Source organism: Cebus imitator, unplaced genomic scaffold (genome assembly GCF_001604975.1).
Source record: "Cebus imitator isolate Cc_AM_T3 unplaced genomic scaffold, Cebus_imitator-1.0 Scaffold131, whole genome shotgun sequence".
NCBI classification, from domain to species: domain Eukaryota; kingdom Metazoa; phylum Chordata; class Mammalia; order Primates; family Cebidae; genus Cebus; species Cebus imitator.
This window is the reverse complement of record NW_016107446.1, coordinates 3,584,633-3,606,843: the sequence shown is the minus strand read 5'-3', so window position 1 is coordinate 3,606,843 and position 22,211 is coordinate 3,584,633. Positions and strand designations below refer to the sequence as shown.

General features: G+C 36.3%; 1 protein-coding gene across 2 annotated transcripts in view; it reads right to left on the bottom strand.

Annotated features, from left to right (window-relative positions):
• LOC108312948 (sulfotransferase 1C1) overlaps positions 1 to 22,211 on the bottom strand; it is a 131,924-nt gene that overhangs the window by 72,098 nt on the left and 37,615 nt on the right. Inside the window, exons 2-8 of one of the 2 annotated variants that reach the window (XM_017541118.2) lie at positions 20,694 to 20,872; positions 8,748 to 8,876; positions 7,701 to 7,798; positions 6,411 to 6,537; positions 3,309 to 3,403; positions 2,990 to 3,170; positions 1,269 to 1,587 (exon numbers count right to left, since the gene is read on the bottom strand). In XM_017541118.2, the coding sequence (XP_017396607.1) occupies positions 1,475 to 1,587; positions 2,990 to 3,170; positions 3,309 to 3,403; positions 6,411 to 6,537; positions 7,701 to 7,798; positions 8,748 to 8,876; positions 20,694 to 20,865 (915 nt within the window). In that variant the 5' untranslated portion in view covers positions 20,866 to 20,872 and the 3' untranslated portion in view covers positions 1,269 to 1,474. Of the gene's footprint in view, positions 1 to 1,268; positions 1,588 to 2,989; positions 3,171 to 3,308; positions 3,404 to 6,410; positions 6,538 to 7,700; positions 7,799 to 8,747; positions 8,877 to 20,693; positions 20,873 to 22,211 lie in introns of those variants that run through there. The other variant, XM_017541117.2, reaches the window with a different exon arrangement.

Here is a 22,211-nt window from a genome sequence, read left to right as displayed (position 1 = left end):
TTCTCTCTTTTCTTTTTTATTAATCTGGGTAGCAGTCTATCTATTTTGTTGATCTTTTCAGTAAACCAGCTCCTGGATTTATTGATTTTTTGAAGGGATTTTTGTGTCTCTCTCTCCTTCAGTTCTGCTCTGATCTTTGTTATTTCTTGTCTTCTGATAGCTTTTGAATTTGTTTCTTCTTGCTTCTCTAGTTCTTTTAATTGTGACCATAGGGTGTCAATTTAAATCTTTCCTCACTTCTCATTTGGACATTTAGTGCTATAAATTTCCCTTTAGACAATACTTTAAATGTGTCCCAGAGATTCTGTTACATTGTGTCTTCATTCCCATTGGTTTTGAAGAACATTTTTATTTCTACCTTCATTTTATTATTTATCCAGTAGTCATTCAGTTGCAGGTTGTTCAGTTTCCATGTGGTTGTGTGGTTTTGAGTGAGTTTCTTGATCCTGAGTTCTAATTTGATTGCACTGTGGTCTGAGACAGTGGTTGTTCTGATTTCCATTCTTTTGCATTTGCTGAGGAGTGATTTACTTCCAATTATGTGGTCAATTTTAGACTAAGTGTGATGTGGTGCTGAGAAGAATGTAGATTCCATGGATTTGGGGAGGAGAATTCTGTAGCTATTAGGTCCCCTTGGTCCAGATCTGAGTTCAAGTTTTGGATAACTCCGTTAATATTCTGTCTCATTGATCTGTCTAATATTGACTGTATAATTTTGATATCAAATAATTTATAATTTTATATAAAAATTATACAGAGACTCTTTATTAAGAGAAATAGTAATGCAGAGTCATGGTGCTTTTGTCCCAGATCTCAATTTATGGATCAGTTACATTAAGCAATTTTATTTATATCATGGTAAGATTTTTTTCAGGGGAACTCACTACCTGATTTGTCTAATTCAAACTCTTTTATTAAGAAATTAGTTACAAGACAAATTTAGAGGAATAATCATTTTCCAATTGATTGATTTTTTTCAGTAGTAATTATTTTTATATTATTGTATTACATAAATTGTGACTGAAAACTACTTATCAGTTCTTTTCTCTTGGAAGTTATTATTTATGTGTAAAAATATAGAATAATCATTCCAAGTCATTGCATTTGCTCTTAATAATGAGGCTTATAACACCTATGCATGATTTTCTTGTGAAATGTACTTGGGATCATACATGGGAGTGCATGATGCAATCGTTTGTTTTGCTTTATCTGTCATGCGCAGTAAAACATACCTGTACTTAAAAAAAAAAACTCATGTAGGCAGACTCTGTTCTCTATTCCTCATATTTTATTTATAGGAGTAGCTGATTTGTTAATATTTTAAATCATGTTTTAATATTGTAGCAGACTAGCCACACTATAGGAGACAGGGACTGAAGCTCATAAGCTCCACATTTATCACAGTTCCTTTCCTAACAGAATAAAAAGCAAAATCATTGGCACAGACTCTGTTTCTTATTTTGTTTTTTCCCACTCAGATCTCTGTGCAGAAGGTCAGCGTAGTTTCTGCCATCCTCTTCTCGTAATACTTATCAAATTTCTCATTCATAGCCACAGTAAAATGGTTCTTCCAGTCTCCCGGCATCCCTGTAGGACAACAAAAAAGTTCATCACAGACTCTGTATCCATTCCACCTAACCTTTCTATTGTGAGTGTTTCCTAATCTACCCACATGATCTTCCCATGAGTGAGGGTTCCTCAGTCGCACTCCAGCTGGTCTTCCCACTATGAATGGTCCCTCATTTTCAATCCACTTGGCCTTCTTACCACAAGGCACACAGTATCATTTCTTCCTCAAATGCTGCAGGCTCCACTGAGGTGCTCCACTGGGCTGAATCTTCTGCTCCTATTCACAATAGGCTCTAGTGTGCCCAACCCAAAGTCTACATCTGGTTACCATCATGGACTTCTTGGGGGAACATCCTATCTTGATCTCTCAGGGACAGTGAAACATTTAAAAAATGTCATTAACCTCACTGGAGAAGATATTTCTTATTGGGCAAAATTAAAGAGTAAATCTACCTGATGCGACATTTAGATACGAGCGATCTTCTGCAAACTGTTTTACCTTGTCAGCCTAACAAATGCTGAGATAATAAATTGTTTATCTAAATTATCCTAGTGCTTTATTTCTACTGGTTTCCTGCCCTTTGACAAGAAGATTAATCTGAAATGCTTGATCATAATGTCAAATTCCAGATTCCAACTTGCAACTAGTTAACTGGAATCTTCAGGAATGGGGTCTCTATTTTTAAAGGTAATTTTGATACAGTCAGGAGTACTGGTATTAGGGAATTACTACTGTAGCTTCTATTTTACTTTCTTTTTTGTAACTTTCAGCTGTTTCTGCATCTATCTAGAATGTTAACCTGTTGAGAACAGAAATAACGTTCCTTCATCCATACACTCACACAACAGGCCTTTATTGAGTTTTTTGAGGTATTAGTCTCTATACTAGATTCTAGTGGAACAAACTGAACACAATTTTCTCTTCTGGAAGCCCGTCGTCTTATTTTGGAGACAGACATGAATACCAGTAGTTACAAATCTAAGTACTAAGTGCGATGCTAGGGTTTGAACAACAGGAATAGAATAAAGATGAGTGTCCAAAGCTGCTCAGAGGATGCACAAGCCTTCAGCATGGAGTTCATGGTTGGGCTGGGTATTATAATCAAAGTGATCAGCACCATAAGCATCACTTGAGAACTCGAGAGATAGGCAAATTTGAGGGCTCTACTCCTGGACCTATGGAAACAGTATCTTGGAGTGGGGACCACCAATCAGAGCTTTAGCAAGGTCTCCAGGGGTTCTAATATGACTCAAGTTTCAGAACCACTGACATTGGCTTTCAGCAAACAGGCAGGGTGAGGGGAGCAGAGATTCATAGTTTAACTGAAATCTGTCACTTCTTCCTGAAAATTAGATTTAAAATTATTTTAAATTATAGGGCAGAATTTTTTTTGGACTAAGTTAAAGAAATGCCACCAACCTTTCCTCATGAATTTTGAGATGGAGTGATCAAATATGTGAGAAGGTACAGAAGACTGGTTGGCCATGGGGTTATGCTTCATTACATCAAATGAAGTATGGTGGATGATCTTGTTTATAACATCATCTGACAAAGTTTTCTCCAAGAATTTCAAAACCTTGAGGATCTCTTGTTTTGGATTCTGACCATGGAAGAAAAAGGCATTATGAGGAGGGTGGAAAGAAGAAGAACTTGGCCAATTAAAGTGACAGCTTGTTTAACAGATGGACATTGTCAGGAGGGTTTCTGGGTCCGACCTATATGTTTCAGTGCCACTTGCCTTTTTTATATCCTCATAGAAGAGGTAGAGGATCTGGTGCGTGTCTTTTGCAGCCCACCATCCTTTCACATGGTCGAACCAGGATCCATAAACAACTAGAAGATGTCAGAGCACTGTTAGTTCCCAGTACCAGGACAAAACCCAAGGCTATACAATAAATTAGCACCATTTGAAATAAGCTTCTGTAATTTTCATTCTGGTTACTTAATGAAGTGAATGTAATTTTCTACTAATAAAATTTCTTCATACTTATGGTGTAAAGCAGAGATTTATAGTACACATTTATTATATGTGACTTTGCACACATTGATGATTTCTTGAGACAGACCTTAAAAGATTAGGAAATAAAATACTTCCCCTGTTCTTGGTAAACAGTGCTTAGTTTCAGATTCAATTACTGATTCAGGCCATCCGATATAGGATTAGGGTCCTCCTGCTGCTTTCCCTGTTTAGCTGTGCTAAGCAGTTTGCAAGTTCCTGTTCTGAAAGAGATACAGCAGTAGTATAAAGGTGGGCTTGAGGAGAACTTCTATTTCCACCTGAGGCTGGATCTATGTGGTAAATATGCAATGCATTTTCTTTTCAGCAATAGGTAAGAGAATGAATGGACACCTGAGTTGGCCAGTACCATATTTTATTTCAGTGATGTTTTAGTGTTCCTGATAGGTTGTCACTTCTGGCAGCTTCCTGGTTTAGTTCTGGGTAGTCATTATAAACATAGGAGTTATCTTTATTAAGGGTTAGCTATGTTGCAAGCATTGTGCTAAGTGGAAGATTTGTCTGAAGGATGATGGAAAACATTCTCCAGAGGTAAAATGACCACAAACCAAGTGAGCAAGCAGGTGAAATGCTGTCTTTTGAATCAGGATGAAGAGAGATGTACGTTTGCAGTGACTTGAACCTTGGCATGTGTCATGGTGACTGGTATCTGGTATCTGTGTCAGCCAGGTTCTCTAGCAAAACAGAACAACAGGCAAATCCAGAGAAGAATACATTAGTGCCCCTTATTCACAGGTGATATATCATATGACCCTCAGTGGATGCCTGAAACCACAGATAGTACCAAATTACATTATCATAGTGTATATGTTTTTTTTTCTATACACACATGTGTATGTTAGTTTAATTTATATATTAGGCACTGTGAGTGAATAGCAACAAAACTAAATAGCTATTACAACAATATCCTATAATATAGTCACATCTTAGGTGAATGTAGTCTCCCTCTTTCTATCCTTTTTTCCCTTGAAATACTGTAATATTTTTGAATTGGGGCTGACTGTGGATGGCTGAAACTGCAGAAAGGGAAACCAAGTATAAAGGGGACTCATGTATGTGTATGTATATGTGTGAATGTTTTATATATGTGCATAATATATATATGTACATATAAAATTTATTTTAAGCAATGGCTATATCATAGTGTATATATATATATATATATATACACAGAGATAAAATATAAATTATGTATATATGGTTTATTTACAGGAATTAGCTTCTACAATTGTGGAGCTTGGCATGTTTGAAGTCTGTGGGGGATGCTGGAAACTCAGGCAAGCTTTGATATAACAGTCCTAAGTCAGAATCCTTTCTTTCAGAAACCTGAGTTTTTTTCTCTTATGACCTCCAACTGATTGCATAAGTTCCACCCATATTATTGATATTTAATATTATCTCCTTTTCTTAAAGTCAACTGATTACAGCTATAAATTACAACTACAAAATTGATACTTTCACAGAAACCCTAGGATTTGTGTTTGATTAAATAAGTAGGTGCCACAGTCCAGCCAAAATGACACAAAAACAGTGGCACACCTCCGGCCTTGGGAAAAATCATACAAGAAAAGAAGCTTGGATCCTCTCTTCCTTTCCTTTCTCCTACTATGCCTGCTTTCAAAACTTCTCTTCATAAATATTGGAAATCTATTCACCTGAAGTCCTATCTCGATTTGTTGTTTTTCTCTTTGCATCTGTCAGTGCTTTTTTTTAATGTTTCTAAAGAAATTGTTCTAATGAGGTTATCTCTCTTGATTCACTGCAGTGACGTGCTTGATGTAAATTATTATTTATTGACTTTTCCACAGATACCTGTTTTTCATGTTGCAGATGTCACTTCATTTTGATTCTGCTTTTGCCTCAAGAGAATATGAATGCTGTGGTCAGGATTGATTATAATGAAACTCAGTTCCCTGACAGACACTTGCTCAGGGATAGTTAGGTTGCTCAAGGACTGGGAGCTCTCAGCATCACAACTCAGCCATTTCACTTGTGAAAGTTATAATTGTTTGAGAGAGGTTAATGAAATGGGGCAGATACCATGTAATTTTCATCCATTTTTCCAGGTCTGCTCACTGCATTACAATGAAATACTATCATCATGTTTCTGCACTAAAGCTCATACAAATATGTAGGTGGTCCTTACATCCTAAATCACCTTATGTAGCCATCTTGTCTCTTCTTCTGTCTAGAGATTGTTGTTTCTATGAGATATTCTTCTTCTGTGAGGAGGTTGAGATCCTTGCCAATTTGATTTGATACCTGGTCAAATCTAGTCAAATACTATTTTGTCAAGTGTGGCTCTAATGTGTTCACTGGTTTTCTGGAAAGTGTGATCTTGTTAGTAAGTGGATGAGGGGCCATGGCTGCTATGATTTTGCACTGTGTCCTGTGGGAAAGGTTCTCTGTGGCTGTGCCGTGTATGACTCTCTGTGGCTGTGCAGTGACTACAAGTGGTGGCCCAGCAGTCCAATAATGCTGCTAGGGAAAACCACAGGAAGTCACCTCCTGCCTTCCCACTGCCAGGTCTTTCCATAGAAAATGTCTCCTCTTTTTATTTTGAAGTTGACTGTTTGAAACTCAGGTCAAGGATTTGGGGATTGTTACCTTTGTCTCAACACTTATGACACCAGTTGATCTAAATTTACATTTGTATTCAATTTTGGAAAAATACCTCTTCTACCTGGCTTATCCAGTTCCACTTTACCAAGATAGGACCTCTTCACTCAGGATGGTCTTTCATACAATTATACTTTAGTTTACATAGGTGCTTATTGTTAAAGTCTCCTGAAAGAGGGTACCACAAAATTGGTTTTCACTCACCTTTTCCTGACATGAATTCCTCATAAAATTCCTCCAAGTTCTGAGGATCATACAATAAGGAAGTCATCCTGTGAAAGTGGTAGTAAGATACCAGGCAATCCTTGGCATTTCTGGCCACATAGATAATCTGAAATCAAGAAGGGGGAAGGAAGCCAGGGAGAGAAAAATAAGACTGAGAAAAAATACTTAGGAGAGTGTTTCAATACAATGGTAACTACATCCTGTAAGTTCATAGCATTGTATTCATTAGTTATGAGCTAAAATATTAAATAAGTGGAGCCATTTCGACTCTGCAACCCTGATAGCCATGGAGAACACCAAGACAAATGAGAGTGCCCCACTTCAGAGTGATTATGAGTAATGCAGGAGGATGAACACAATGTTTGGACAGCACTGTCAATCATGGTTGGAATATGATGTGATATGCTGAGTAGTCATGGAGGAATTGACAAAGCATTCCTGAGCATTCAGAGATGGGCCATGAAATGGTGAATTTCAGGTGTGTCTTACTGTGTTGAAAGAAATATTCCAGATTCACAACAGGGGAAAGCTTAGAAAGTGAGAAAACATTTTTGTGCATACCATCTCATTTGGCTCTAAAAGGGTTAGTGTTAGGTGAGGAGAGAGCAGGTATTATTCTTCAATAGAAGTAAATGACCTTCAGATAATTGGAGGGACTCCTACTCTTTCATGCTTAGTACATGAGTGGGTCAGACCTGGTCACAGAAATTGGGACACTGAGTCCACAGCTAGTTCCTGGATAGTTGTATAAGACTCAAACAGAGGAATGTTTCAGTGTTTCGCAAAGATTAGAATGATTTTGTTGGTTGCCATATATATATATATATATATATATATATATATATATATATATATAAAATATGTATATTCCATGCCTCTATAATCTACTGAGTAGACTAAGGTCAAACCTGTCCTCATTTTTATCCCCCTCACCTCTATATGTGATCTCTCACAAAGTCCAGTTAATTCTTCCTATCCTTCTAACCTGTACACTATACTGCATCACTACCTCCTGTACTCAAGTCAACTCACTGCTATCTTTTCCCTCCCACTTTGTCAGCCTGCCTCTAGAAAACACAGCCTGCCTTAGAAAACATGGATGTTTGCAGATTTCAAATTATGTAATTCTTGATTTTAAGTACTTCATCTAAGCAAAAACAGCAAATTATATTAAAATATTTTTCAATGTAAATTATTTTGAAATATATCTTCAGTTGTATAGTTTATATCACCAAGCTAAAAGAAGTTTGAAAAGCCTGCTCTTTTTACCTTGCAGTTTTCTTTCCAGATAGATGGTGGAACCAGATGTGAAGGGAGGTGAGTTTTTATTAGTCGTGGTGAGGACGTTTCAAGAGCTATCTCCAAATCTAGAAAAAAAAATTTATAGTTTATTTATTCTTGCCACTTTGCCAAAATACTTGAATTCCATTTGTATCTTTGTCTAAAGAATGATTACATTATGTTTCATTTTTATTAAAAATGTTAGCTGTTTATCCAGAAGGACATACAAAGCATCTACTCCTGCCTAACCATCTAGGAGACTTTTGCTTATTTCCTCTTATCCTCTCAGCCTTTAGACTCTCAGGGAAGCTCCTTATCACCCTCAATAAATTCTGGGAATGTTCAATATATATGTGGTTGTCCTTTTCCTCTCTGTTTCTCTCTCTCTCTCTTTTTGTTTCTCAGAAATCACATCCATCCTTTTACAATACTTTGCCATTCTTGGAAAATCTTTGAATTTACATTTGTGCCTTAATTTAGAGAGAGGTTTAATTTTTTTCTGCTGGAGACACTAATTGTTTATCACAAACACATGTAAAGCATTTTTCGTTCCAAAAGTCTTCTAGGAGGTCTTTCTTTATTTCATGTTATTCACTGGGTTTTACACTCTTAGAAAACCTTTTTAGCTCCCACAATTACTGCTGGGAATGTCCATGGTATATCCTCAATACTTCTCCATTTTCTTCAGAAATCACACCTGTCCTTTTATAATAGCCGATTGCTAATTTCTGGTTTTTCCACTGATTCAAACATATGAAGGAGAATACAAAGGAGAGGGAGTGTTCTTTATCATAACATTGGGAAAGAGAAATATGAGAAAGAGAATGAAATCTTATTGGGAAGCTAAAGGCCACAAGCTAAGAACAGAAGGAAGCCCTGAAGACTCAATCTAAGGTTTTACTTATTGGCTTGTGAACAATTTGACCTCATGAAAGATACAGGCTGCTTTTGGCTACCATGGAAACTCTGTTAAAGACAGTACACATTGTTCTGGAGTCTTGCATTGAAAGCCCTTTCTGTCTTGGTGCATATTACCTTTTTTTTCTTTATGGGGAAATTTCAATTCAAGGAAAGGGTATCTCTCTAGAGGACCGCCTCTTTTGCATTTCTTCACATCACCATCATTTTGAATCATGTCTAAAATTTCTTGCATCCATGTTGTACCTGAAAATATTTGAAATAGTTCTTTGATTTTATCAACTAAACTTTAATCCTAAGTTATTGAATATTTTGAACAAAGGCAGCAACATGAGAGCACTTTGAAATTTGATCAATGTTGTGGAGGCAGAAGTGAAAACTGTTATGCCTTCATCTATCTATCTATCTATCATCTATATATCTATCTAATCTGTCTATCTATCTATCTATCTATCTATCTATCTATCTATCATCTATCTATCATCTATCTAATCTATCATCTATCTATGTATCTATCTTCTATCTCTCCATGTAGCTATCTAATTATGTATCTATATCTCTCTATGCATCTGTGTATGTATGTATGTATCTATGTATCTATCAATCAATCATCTATCATCTTTTAGCATTTAATCTCTCATCTATCATGTTTGAGTGATCCATTTTTATGTTTCCTATATTATGACACTTCATGCCTAAAAATGCTGTATCTCCCAATACAACATTCTCTTGTCATGGTTACTAAATGTTTCTCAGAACATCTATTTTATAATAAAACCTTAATAAAATGAGATATTCAACCTATATTAAATTTTTTTCAATTGTGTTGTAATGTTATTAATCACTTTTTCCCAATTAAGATTTATAGGCTGCATTACTTTGGCTGCCCTTTTTGTCTCAGCTTAGAATCATCCTTCCACGCTTTTTCTTCATGACACTAGTTTTTGTTCTTTGACATTGGCTTTTGACCAGATCAGCCACTTGTCTTGTAGTACTCTGCTTATTCTGGATTTGTCTGATTGTTTCCTCATAGTGCATTTTTGTTTTTCTATTTGCCAGAGACTGGAATCCAGGCCTTGGTTAGTTTCTGGTGATCATTTTTGGCAGATTTCTAGGCACTGCTTGGTACTTCTTGCACCATGTATGCCAAGAAGTACATATATCAGATTGCCTCACTACTAGTGATACTACTGTTTATCATTCAGTTTTGGAGGCGACCACCAGAATGCTCATTGTAAAGGTCCACATTTCCATTTGCTTTTAGGGATGAAACTGTATGATGACATTTCAGTACCATGTGACCAACCAGTTCCTCTGAGATTTTACCTAGTTATTTCAGGATTCATTCATTAATGATCCTGCTTGACCTAATTTTTATTGTGGTTAGAAAATTGCTTATTTTCTAATCCCATCACTTCTCTATTTATTAGGTAGATCATCATATAAAAAACTTTCCCTCATGAAATAGGGAAGAACCATAATTCCTGTATTCTTTTTTTCTCCCCATGTTATCCCACCCCAAACTCCCTACCCCCAACTGTTCCTCCCCTATTCCCCCACAACAGACCCCAGTGTGTGATGCTCCCCTCCCTGTATCCATGTGTTCTCATTGTTCAACACCTGCCTATGAGTGAGAACATGTGGTATTAGTTTTTCTGTTGTTGTGTCAGTTTGCTGAGAATGATGGTTTCCAGATTCATCCACGTCCCTACAAAGGACACAAACTCATCCTTTTTTATGGCTACATAGTATTCCATGGTGTATATGTGCCACATTTTCCTTGTCCAGTCTATCATCGATGGGCATTTGGGTTGGTTCCAGGTATTTGCTATTGTAAACAGTGCTGCAATAAACATTCGTGTGCATGTGTTTTTATAATAGAATGATTTCTAAGCTTTTGGATATATACCCAGTAATGGGATTGCTGGGTCAAATGGTGTTTCTATTTCTAGGTCCCTGAGGAATTGCCACACTGTCTTCCACAATGATTGAACTAATTTACACTCCCACCAACAGAGTAAAAATGTTCCATTTCTCCACATCCTCTCTAGCATCTGTTGTCTCCAGATTTTTTAATGATCACCATTCTAACTGGCATGAGATGGTATCTCAATGCAGTTTTGGTTTGCATTTCTCTGATGACCAGTGATGATGAGCATTTTGTCATGTTTGTTGGCCTCATAAATGTCTTCTTTTGAAAAGTGTCTGTTATGTCCTTCGTCCACTTTTCATTGGGATTGTTTGTTTCTTTCTTGTAAATCTGTTTTAGTTCTTTGTAGATTCTGGATATTAGCCCTTTGTCAGATGGGTAGACTGCAAAAAATTTTTCCCATTCTGTTGTTTGCCAGTTCACTTTAATGATTGTTTCTTTTGCTATTTTGGCTTTTGTTGCCAATGCTTTTGGTGTTTTAGTCATGAAGCCCTTGCCTATGCCTATGTCCTGAATAGTTTTGCCTAGGTTTTCTTCTAGGGTTTTTCTGGTGTTAGGCCTTATATTTCTGGATTTGGCTCTGTTTAAGTCTGTTATTGGTATATAAGAATGCTTGTGATTTCTGTACATTGATTTTGTATCCTGAGACTTTGCTGAAGTTGCTTATCAGTTTAAGGAGATTTTGGGCTGAGATGATGGGGTCTTCTAAATATACAATCATGTCCTCTGCAAATAGAGACAATTTGACTTCTTCCTTTCCTAATTATTCCTGTAAGTTATTTTTCTTTATTACTTCTTCTTAGGCTAAGAGATGAATAATAGTTATCTTTAATCATAATAAATAAGTTTTTCTTTCTTTTTCTTTTTTTCATCATTATGGAATCATGTTTTTTGAAATAAACTTCAGTGTGGGTGAGAATTACATAGAAGAGAATGAACCTATTATAAATGTATAGTTTAATGAAATTTGACAAATATATGCAGTCATTACCATAATCAAAATCACAACCGTATCTATTGCAATCAGTCATTCCTTTTGCCACTTTCGACTCCATGGAACTGCTGATCTATTTTTGTTTTTGTCAATATAAATTAGTTTTACAGATTGTAGAATTTCATAAAATGAAACCATACAGTATGTCCTCATATGTCTGATTTTTTTTCACACACCATCATTATTTTGGGATTCATTCATGTTCTTGTATATATCTGTAGTTTATTTCTTTTTATTACCGAGAACAACTCAATTTTATGGATAAGCAATTGTGTTTATTCATTTATATAATAAAAATTTAGGTTTTTGTCAGTGTTGGTCTATTTTTGAATAAATGTGCTATAATATTTGTGTATAAGCTTTTGGATGATCATAGATTTTTATTTTAGAAGGTAAATCTCTAGGATGGGAATTGCTGGGTTGTGTGGCAGGTGCATGTTTAATTTTATAAGAGAGTGTTGAACGTAATACCATGTTACGTCCTCCCCAACAGTGCATGGGAATTTCAGTTCCTCTGTATCCTTATAATGCTTAGTATTCCCAGGTTTTTAGCCGTTTGAAATGATGTGTAGTGGTATTTCATTATGGTATTAATTCACATTTTCTCATAATAAATAATGTTGAGTATCTTATTCTGTGTTTATTGGTTAGTTGTATAGCTTTTTTGGTGATAAGTATTTTTTATATCTTTTGCCCAATTTAGTACATTTTTTTTCAGTTGTAACAGTTCTTTATGCCTTCTGGCCAGATATAGGTATTGTGAATATTTTCTCTCCATGTGTGTCATGTATTTTTATTTTTTAAACTGTGTCTTTAGAAGAACAGAAGTTTTAATTTTGATGAAGTCCAATTATATTGAACTTTTATGAAATGCAAACCATGAAGTTAGTGTTTTTCCATTATTTTCCAAAATTATTGTTGTATAACCTAAACTTTGAAGCTATTTTCCTATCTATACTCCCATAGTTTTATAGATTTAGTTTTAATATTTGGAAGTCTAATGCATTGCACTTTTACATTTTTGCATATGGCACAAAGTAACGGTCAATTCTTTATGTCTGTCCTTAAAACAATACCACACTTCTTTGAATGCTGAAGCTGAGTTAAATGTTATTAAATCAGCTAATATAAACCCAGCCACTTTACTCTTTCTATCAAAAATATTGGCTTTTAAGGACATTTATATTTTCATATAAATCTTGGAATCAACTTGTCAGTTTGTGATTCAGGTTAAATTGAATATATAGATTAATGTAGAAGTTAATATATCTTAAAAATATTGATTCTTTTGATCCATAGATATGGTATGGCTCCTTATTTATTTAAGTCTTACACAATTTCTCTCCATAGTGTTTTCTCCTTCAAATTGTGCACAACTTTGTTAAATTTATTTCTGAATATTTCATGTTTTCAGGTGCTATTTGTTTTATCAATAGTATTTTTAAAAATTATACATTAAGCTCTGGGGTACTTGTACAGGATTGTTACGTAGGTATATACACACCATGATGGTTTTCTGCCTCCATCCCCGCTTCACCTGTATTAGGTATTTCTCCTAATGTTATCCCTCCCAACCTCCCCACCTCCTGCTATCCCTCTCTTAGCCCCGCACCACCCAACAGACCCCAGTGTGTGGTGTTCCCCTCCCTGTGTCCATGTGTTCTCCTTGTTCAACACCCACTTATGAGTAAGAACATGCACTGTTTGGTTTTCTGTTCCTGTGTCAGTTTGCTGAGAATGATAGTTTCCAAATTCATACATGTTCCTGCAAGGACATGAACTCATCCTTTCTTATGGCTGTATAGTATTCCATGGTGTACATGTCCCACATTTTCTTTATCCAGTCTATCCTTGATGGGCATTTGGGTTGCTTCCATGTCTTTGCTATTGTAAACAGTGCTGCAATGAACATATGTGTGCATGTATCTTTATAATAGAACGATTTATAATCCTTTGCATATATACCCAGTAATGGGATTGCTGGGTCAAATGGATTTTCTATTACTAGACCCTTAAGGAATCGCCACAGTGTCTTCCACAATGGTTGAATTAATTTACACTCCCACCAACAGTGTAAAAGCATTCCTATTTCTTAACATCCTCTCCAGCATCTGTTGTCTCCAGATTTTTTTAATCAACAGAGTATACATTCTTCTCAGCACCACATTGCACTTACTATAAAATTGACCACATAATTGGAAGTAAATCACTCCTCAGCAAATGCAAAAGAACAGAGCTTATATCAGTCTGTCAGACCACAGTGCAATCAAAATAGAACTCAGAATCAAGAAACTCACTCAAAACCACACAACTACATTGAAACTGAACAACCTGCTCCTGAATGACTACTGGATAAATAATGAAGACAGAAATAAAGATGTTCTTCAAAACAAATGAAAATGAAGACACAATGTACCAGAATCTCTGGGACACATTTAAAGCAGTGTCTAGAGGGAAATTTATAGCACTATTATTTTACTTATTCCCATACAAGAAGCGAGGAAAGGTCTACAATCGACACCCTAATGTCAAAATTAAAAGAAGTAGAGTAGTAAGATCAAACAAATTCAAAAGCTAGCAGAAGACAAAAAATAACTAAGATCAGAGCATAACTGAAAGAGATAAAGACACAAAAACCTGCAAAAAATCAATAAATTCAGGAGCTGGTTTTTTGAAAAGATCAACAAAATAGATCTACTGCTAGCCAGATTAATAAAAAATAAAAGAGAGAAGATTCTAATAGATGCAATAACAAATGATAAAGGGGATATCACCACCAATTCCACAGAAATAAAAACTACCATCAGAGATTACTACAAACACCTCTGTGCACATAAACCAGTAAATCTAGAAGAAATGGATAAATTCCTGGACACTTGCACCCTCCAAAGACTAAACCAGGAAGAAGTTGAATTCCTGAATTGAACAATAACAAGGTCTGAAGTTGAGGCAGCCTACCAACCAAAAAAAGTCCAGGTCCAGACAGGTTAACAGCTGATTTCTAGCAGACATACAAAAAGGAGCTGGTACCATTCCTTCTGAAACTATTCCAAACAATACAAAAAGAGAGAATTCTCCCTAACTCATTTTATGAGACCAACATCATCCTGATACCAAAACCTGGCAGAGACACAACTAAAAAAGAAAATTCAGGCCAATAGTCATGATGAACATGGATGCAAAAATCTTCAATAAAATGCTGGCAAACTGAATGCAACAGCACATCAAAAAACTTATCCATCACAATCAAGTAGGCTTCATCCTGAATATGCAAGGATGATTCAACATACGCATATCTATAAATGGAATCCATCACATAAACAGAGCCAAAGACAAAAACCACATGATTATCTCAACAGATGCAGAGGAGGCCTTGACAAAATTCAACAGTGCTTTATGCTAAAAACCCTCAGTAAACTAGGTATTGATGGAATAGATCTCAAAATAATACAAGCTATTTATGACAATCCCACAGCCAATATTATACTGAACAGAGAAAAACTGGAAGCATTCCCTTTGAAAACTGGCACAAGACCAGGATAACCTCTCTTACCACTACTACTTCATATAATATTGGAAGTTCTAGCCAGAGCAATCAGGCAAGAAAAAGAAATAAAGGGTATTGAATTAGGGAAAGAGGAAGTAAAATTGTCTGTTTGCAGATGACATGATTGTATATTTAGAAGACCCCATCGTCTCAGCCCAAAATCTCCTTAAACTAATAAGGCACTTCAGCAAAGTCTCAGGATACAAACTCAATGTGCAGAAATTACAAGCATTCTTATATACCAGTAACAGACAAACAGAGAGTCAAATCATGAGTGAGCTTCCATTCACAATTGCTACAAAGAGAATAAAATACCTAGGAATAAAACTAACAAAGGATGTAAAGGATCTCTTCAAGAAGAACTACAAACCACCGCTCAAGGAAATAAGAGAGAACACAAACAGATGTAAAACATTCCATGCTCATGATTAGGAAGAATCAATATTGTGAAAATAACCATACTGCCCAAAGTAATATATAGATTCAACGCTATCCCCATGAAGCTACCAATGACCTTCACAGAACTGGAAAAGCCACCTTAAACTTCATATGGCACTAAAAAAAGAGTCCACACAGAAAAGACAATCCCAAGCAAAAATAACAAAGCTGGAGACATCATGCTACCTGATTTCAAACTGTACTATAAGGCTACAGTAATCAACATCATGGTACTGGCACCAAAACAGAGATATAGATCAATGGAAAAGAACAGAGGCCTAGGAAGTAATGCCACACACCTACAACCATCTGATCTTTGACAAACTTGACAAAAACAAGCAATGAGGAAAGGATTCCCTGTTCAATAAATGATGCTGGGAAAACTGGCTAGCCATGTGCAGAAAGCTGAAACTGGACCCGTTCCTTACACCCTGCACTAAAATTAACTCCAGATGGATTAAATATTTAAACATAAGACCTAACTGGATTCCTTCCAGACACCTTACACTAAAATTAACTCCAGATGGATTAAAGACTTAAAACCTAACACCATAAAAACCCTAGAAGAAAATCTAGGCAAAACCATTCAGGACATAGGTGTAGGCAAAGACTTCATGACCAAAACACCAAAAGCATTGGCAAAAAAAATCCAAAATAGACAAATGGGACCTAATCAAACTCCACAGCTTCTGCATGACAAAAGAAACAGTCATTAGAGTGAATCGGCAATCAACAGAATGGGAAAAAATTTTTGCAGTTTACCCATCTGACAAAGGGCCGATATCCAGAATTTACAAAGAACTAAAACAGATTTACAAGAAAAAAACTAACAAGCTCATTCAAAAGTGTGCAAAAGATATCCACAGACACTTTACAAAAGAAGACATACATGAGGCCAACAAACATATGAAAAAATGCTCATCATCACTGGTCATTAGAGAAATGAAAATCAAAACTACATTGAGATACCATCTCATGCCAGTTCGAATGGCAATCATTAAAAAATCTAGAGACAACAGATGCTGGAGAGGATGTGGAGAGATAGGAACACTTTTACGCTGTTGGTGGGAGTGTAAATTAATTCAACCATTGTGGAAGACAGTGTGGCGATTCCTCAAGGACCTAGAAATAGAAATTCCATTTGACCCAGCAATCCCATTACTGGGTATATAGCCAAAGGATTATAAATCGTTCTACTATAAGGACACATGCACACGAATGTTTATTGCAGCACTGTTTACAATAGCAAAAACCTGGAACCAACCCAAATGCCCATCGATGATAGACTGGACAGGGAAAATGTGGCACATATACACCATGGAATATTATGCAACCATCAAAAACGATGAGTTCGTGTCCTTTGTAGGGACATGGATGAACCTGGAAACCATCATTCTCAGCAAACTGACACAAGAGCAGAAAATCCAACACCGCATGTTCTCACTCACAGGCGGGTGTTGAACAATGAGAACACATGGACACAGGGAGGGGAGCACTATACACTGGGGTCTGTTGGAAGGAATGGGGGAGGAACAGTGGGGGGCGGGGAGTTGGAGAGAGATAGCATGGGGAAAAATGCCAGATAAAGGTGAAGGGGAGAAAGGCAGCAAATCACACTGCCATGTGTGTACCTATGCAACAATCTTGCATCTTCTTCCTTCACATGTACCCCAAAACCTAAAATGCAATTAAAACAACAACAACAACAACAACAACAACAACAAAATAAAAACCCTAGAGGAAAACCTAGGCAAAACCATTCAGGACATAGGAATTGGCAACAGCTTCATGACTAAAACACCAAAAGCATTGGCAACAAAAGCCAAAATAGACAAATGAGATCTAATTAAACTCCAGAGTTTCTGTACAGCAAAAGAAACAATCATTTAGAGTGAACTGGCAACCAACAGAATGGGAAAAAATTTTTGCATTCTACCCATCAGACAAAGGACTAATATCCAGAATCTACAATGAACTAAAGCAGATTTACAACAAAAAAACCAAATCCATTCAAAAGTGGGCAAAGGATATAAACAGACACTTCGTAGAAGAAGACATTTATGCGGCCAACAACTCATCATCACTGGTCATTTGAGAAATGCAAATCAAAGCCACATTGAAATACCATTTCACAACAGTTAGAATGGCAACCATTAAACAAAGGCTGGAGAGGATGTGGAGAAATAGGAACACTTTTTACACTGTTGTGGGGAGTGTAAATTAGTTCAACCATTGTGGAAGACAGTGCGGCAATTCCTCAAGGACCTGGAATAGAGATTCCATTTGACCCAGCCATCCCACTACTGAATATGTGCCCAAAGGACTATAAATCATTCTACTATAAAGACACACGCACATGTATGTTCATTGCAGCACTGTTTAGAATAGCAAAGACCTGGAACCAACCCAAATGCCCATCAATGATACACTGGACAAAGAAAATATGGCACATATACACCGTGAAATACTATGCAGCCATAAAAATTGATGAATTTGTGTCATTTGTAGGAACATGGATGAATCTGGAAACCATCATTCTCAGCAAACTGACACAAGAACAGAAAACCAAACACCACATGTTCTCACTCATAGGTGGATGTTGAACAATGAGAACACATGGAAACAGGGAGGGGAACGTCACACATAGAGGTGGGGGGCTAGGAGAAGGGCAGTGAGGGGCAGGGAGGTTGGGGAGGGAAAACACTAGAAGAAATGACTGATGTAGGTGATGGGGGGATGGAGACAAACCACCATGGCATGTGTGTAACTATGCAACAATCCTGCAAGATCTGCACATGTACCCCAGAAGTTAAAGTACAAAAAAAAAAAAAAAAAAATAAAAAAAAAAAAAAAAAAAAAAAAAGAAAAACCTCTCTTCAAGTGCTGCTTTAATTGCTTCTCGCAAATTTTAATATGCTGTTTTCATTATCACTCCATGTATAGTCTTTTCTAATGCTTTTAATAGTCTTATGTTATTTCAAATTATATTGCTTAGTTTCTAAATATTTGTGGGTCTCTTTCTGTTGCTGATTTCTACTTTAATTCTACTTGTATTCAAATAACATATTCTGCATAAATTTTGAATATTTTAGATTTATTTGAGAATTTTTGTTTCAAACCCATCTTATGGTTAATATTTTTAAAAGTTTCATGTGCACTTGAAAAGAATGTGGGTTCTAGTACTGTTGGGTAGAGTGTTCTAAAAATATCTTTAAGTCAAGCTTGCTGATAATATGGTTAAGGTTTTCTAAATTTGTACTTTTTTCACTACTTGTTCTAGCAATTATTGAGTGATGAGTACTAAAATTTTTAATTATAATTGTGAATTTGTCTATTTCTCCTTTTTTCACATATTTGCTTTATGTATTTGGAAGCCCTGTTATTAAGTATATACACATGCAGGAGTATTTTCTCTTGATGAATTAACCTTTTTATAATTTTGAAATGTTTCTCCTTATACATAGTAAAATTCTTGTTTCCTTATAATATGGTTATTCTAGCTAGTTTATCTTTATTATTTGCATGGTATACATTTTCCTATTCTTTTACTTTCAGCCTGTCACAGCTTTATGTGTAAAGTACACTCTAATTGGGGTTGTTTATAAAATTTTATTTAATAAAATAGTTCTCCTTTATTCACAGTTTTGTGTTCTGTGGTTTAAGTTATCTGTGGCTAATTGTGGTCTGAAAACAACATGGAAAATTCCAGAACTAAACAATTCATAAGTTTTAAATTGCATGTTGGTCTGAGTAGCATGATTAAATCTTGGACCACCCTCTCCATCCTTTCTGGGATGTGAGTCATTTCTTTGTCTGGCTACTATGTCACCTGCTCATTATTTGCTTAGTAGCTATCTAGTATATTAGATTGACTTTCATGGTATTGTAGGGCTTGGGTTCTTGAGCAACACTTATTTTTATGTAATAATGGTCCTAAAGTGCAAGAGTAGTGATGTTGCATTTTTCTATAAAGATTATATTTTATTTTTATTTATTTTTAATCTCTTACCATTTCTAATTTATAATTGTTTCATAATAAGTATGCATAAAACATAGTGTATAAAATGGTACAATCTAATTTCAGGCATTCAATGTGGTTGCAGGAATGTACCTTTTGCAAGCAATTGGGAACTATTTTACAATTACCTGCATAATTGGCTGTAAATCTACCACTTTTTATTTATTTCATATATTTCCATCTTTATTCCTTTGTTAGCCTTTTCCTGACTCTTTTAGATTCACTGTTTTTGAGAATTCTATTTGGCATTTCTGGCAATACCTTTTATGTTTTCTTTTTCTTTATTTTATTTTATTTTTTAATTGCATTTTAGGTTTTGGGGTACATTTGAAGAACATGCAAGATAGTTGCAGAGGTACACACATGACAATGTGATTTGCTGCCTTCCTCCCCTTCACCTTTATCTGGCATTTCTCCCCATGCTATCTCTCTCCAACTCCCCATCCGCCTGTCCCTCCTCCATTTACCCCCAACAGACCTCAGTGTGTAGTGCTCCCCTCCCTGTGTCCATGTGTTCTCATTGTTCAACACCCGCCTGTGAGTGAGAACATGCAGTGTTGGATTTTCTGCTCTTGTGTCAGTTTGCTGAGAATGATGGTTTCCAGGTTCTGCCATGTCCCTACAAAGGACACAAACTCATCGTTTTTGATGGCTGCATAATATTCCATGGTGTATATGTGTCACATTTTCCCTGTCCAATCTATCATCAATGCACATTTGGGTTGGTTCCAGGTCTTTGCTATTGTAAACAGTGCTGCAATGAACATTCGTGTGCATGTGTCCTTATAGTAGAATGATTTATAATCCTTTGGCTATATACCCAGTAATGGGATTGCTGGGTCAAATGGAATTTCTATTTCTAGGTCCTTAAGGAATCGCCACACTGTCTTCCACAATGGTTGAGCTAATTTACACTCCCATCAACAGTCTAGAAATCTTTTATCTTGAGAGAGTGCTACTGGAAATTGTTACCCTAGAGATCACAAATGCTAAATGTCCTGCAACATCAAAGAACATATCACCATAATAGGATTTTTTTTTCTCTTGAAATCCCACTCATGTTTCATTGATCAATACAGATTATGCAATAATTTCACATGCAAATAATGAATATTTTTATGTTTTGATAGTCTTACCTGACTTTGGATAAGTTGCCAGAATAAGATCGTCAGGCCTGGCTGGGAAATTACATATTTCATCCCACATTTCTTTTGATAATAGCAACAAAGGGACTCCATCTATTTCCAGGATGTTCAATTTTGTTGAACTCTTATCCATAGTGGGAGCATTTTTCTCATTTTTTGCCATTGGGAATCTGGAATGGGTACGATCAATATTAATTACAATTTTAAAAATGTTTTATGGCTCATAGTATGGGTTATCATCTTACTGCCATTGATTAGAATAATATAAAATAAGTAAAAGCTAGCATATAACATGCCAACAAGTTACTCTATGTGCCTTAATTAATATTCATAGCCACCACATAAAATAGGTAATATTTCCTCCATTTTCCTAGATGTGGAAGATTCAGTCATTATACGTTTAAGTAATTTGATAAAAGTAAAATAATCAATACCTGTTGTGGCTGGGATTTATACCCAAATAGTCTTTTCCCTACTGTATGACCTAACAACCATGTTATCTCTTAATAGGGAATATAATGAGTAATGTGTCATATATTGCTTTCTTGTCTTCAAGATGCTATTTTGTACAATTAGAAGTGAGACTATTACATTGAAGAAAATTCAAAATAATGTTTTTAAGGAAGTTTTTATGCTCAATTTTCTTGAATAGTTTTTACAGAGAAAATTATCAAAAAACAGAATTTTATGTAGCATGCTTTTATTCATGGAATCATTTTTGAAATATCAGCCATGGGTTACAGCATAAAAAACTCTCATGTACCCCAAAACTCTCACATGTACTAACTCTGGAATTTGAAATTAAGTTGATGTATGATATGGTTTGGCTCTGTCCCCACGAAAATCTCATCTTGAATTCTCACATGTTTTGGGAGGGACCTGGTGGAAGGTAACTAGATCGTGGGGACTGGTCTTCTCCATGGAGTTCTCATGGTGGTGGACAGGTCTCATGAGTTCTGATGGCTTTATAAGGAGGAGATCCCCTGCACAAGCTTTTTTTTTCCTTGCCTGCTGTCATTCATATAAGACATGGCTTGCTCCTCCTTGTCTTCTGCCATCACTGTGAGGCTTCCCCAGGCACATGGTACATTAAGTCTGTTGAATGTCTTTCTTTTTTAAATTGCCCAGCCTCAAGTATGTCTTTATCAGCAATGTAAAAAGGGACTAATACAGGGGAGGATCCAAGATGGCCGTTTAGGAACAGCTCAGGATTGCAGCTCCCAGTGAAAGCACAGAAGGTGAGTGGACGCCACGTTTTTATTGCCCACAGACTAGGAAATTCCCGGGCGGTGGAGCTCCACAGGTCGCCAGCGCGTCTGTTTTGGCCAGCGCGGCTGTGCCGGCCGGAGCCACTGCTTTGCCCCGCGCGGCTGCTTTGTCGGCGCCCCGGAGCAGCAGTTCTCTGCACAAAATACACCAGTCCAGGTGCCCTTTTGGCTGGCGACTGGAGCCACGGGAAGTCGCCCATTCGCCAGTTCAAAAAGGGGACTGAGCAGAGAACCAGGACAG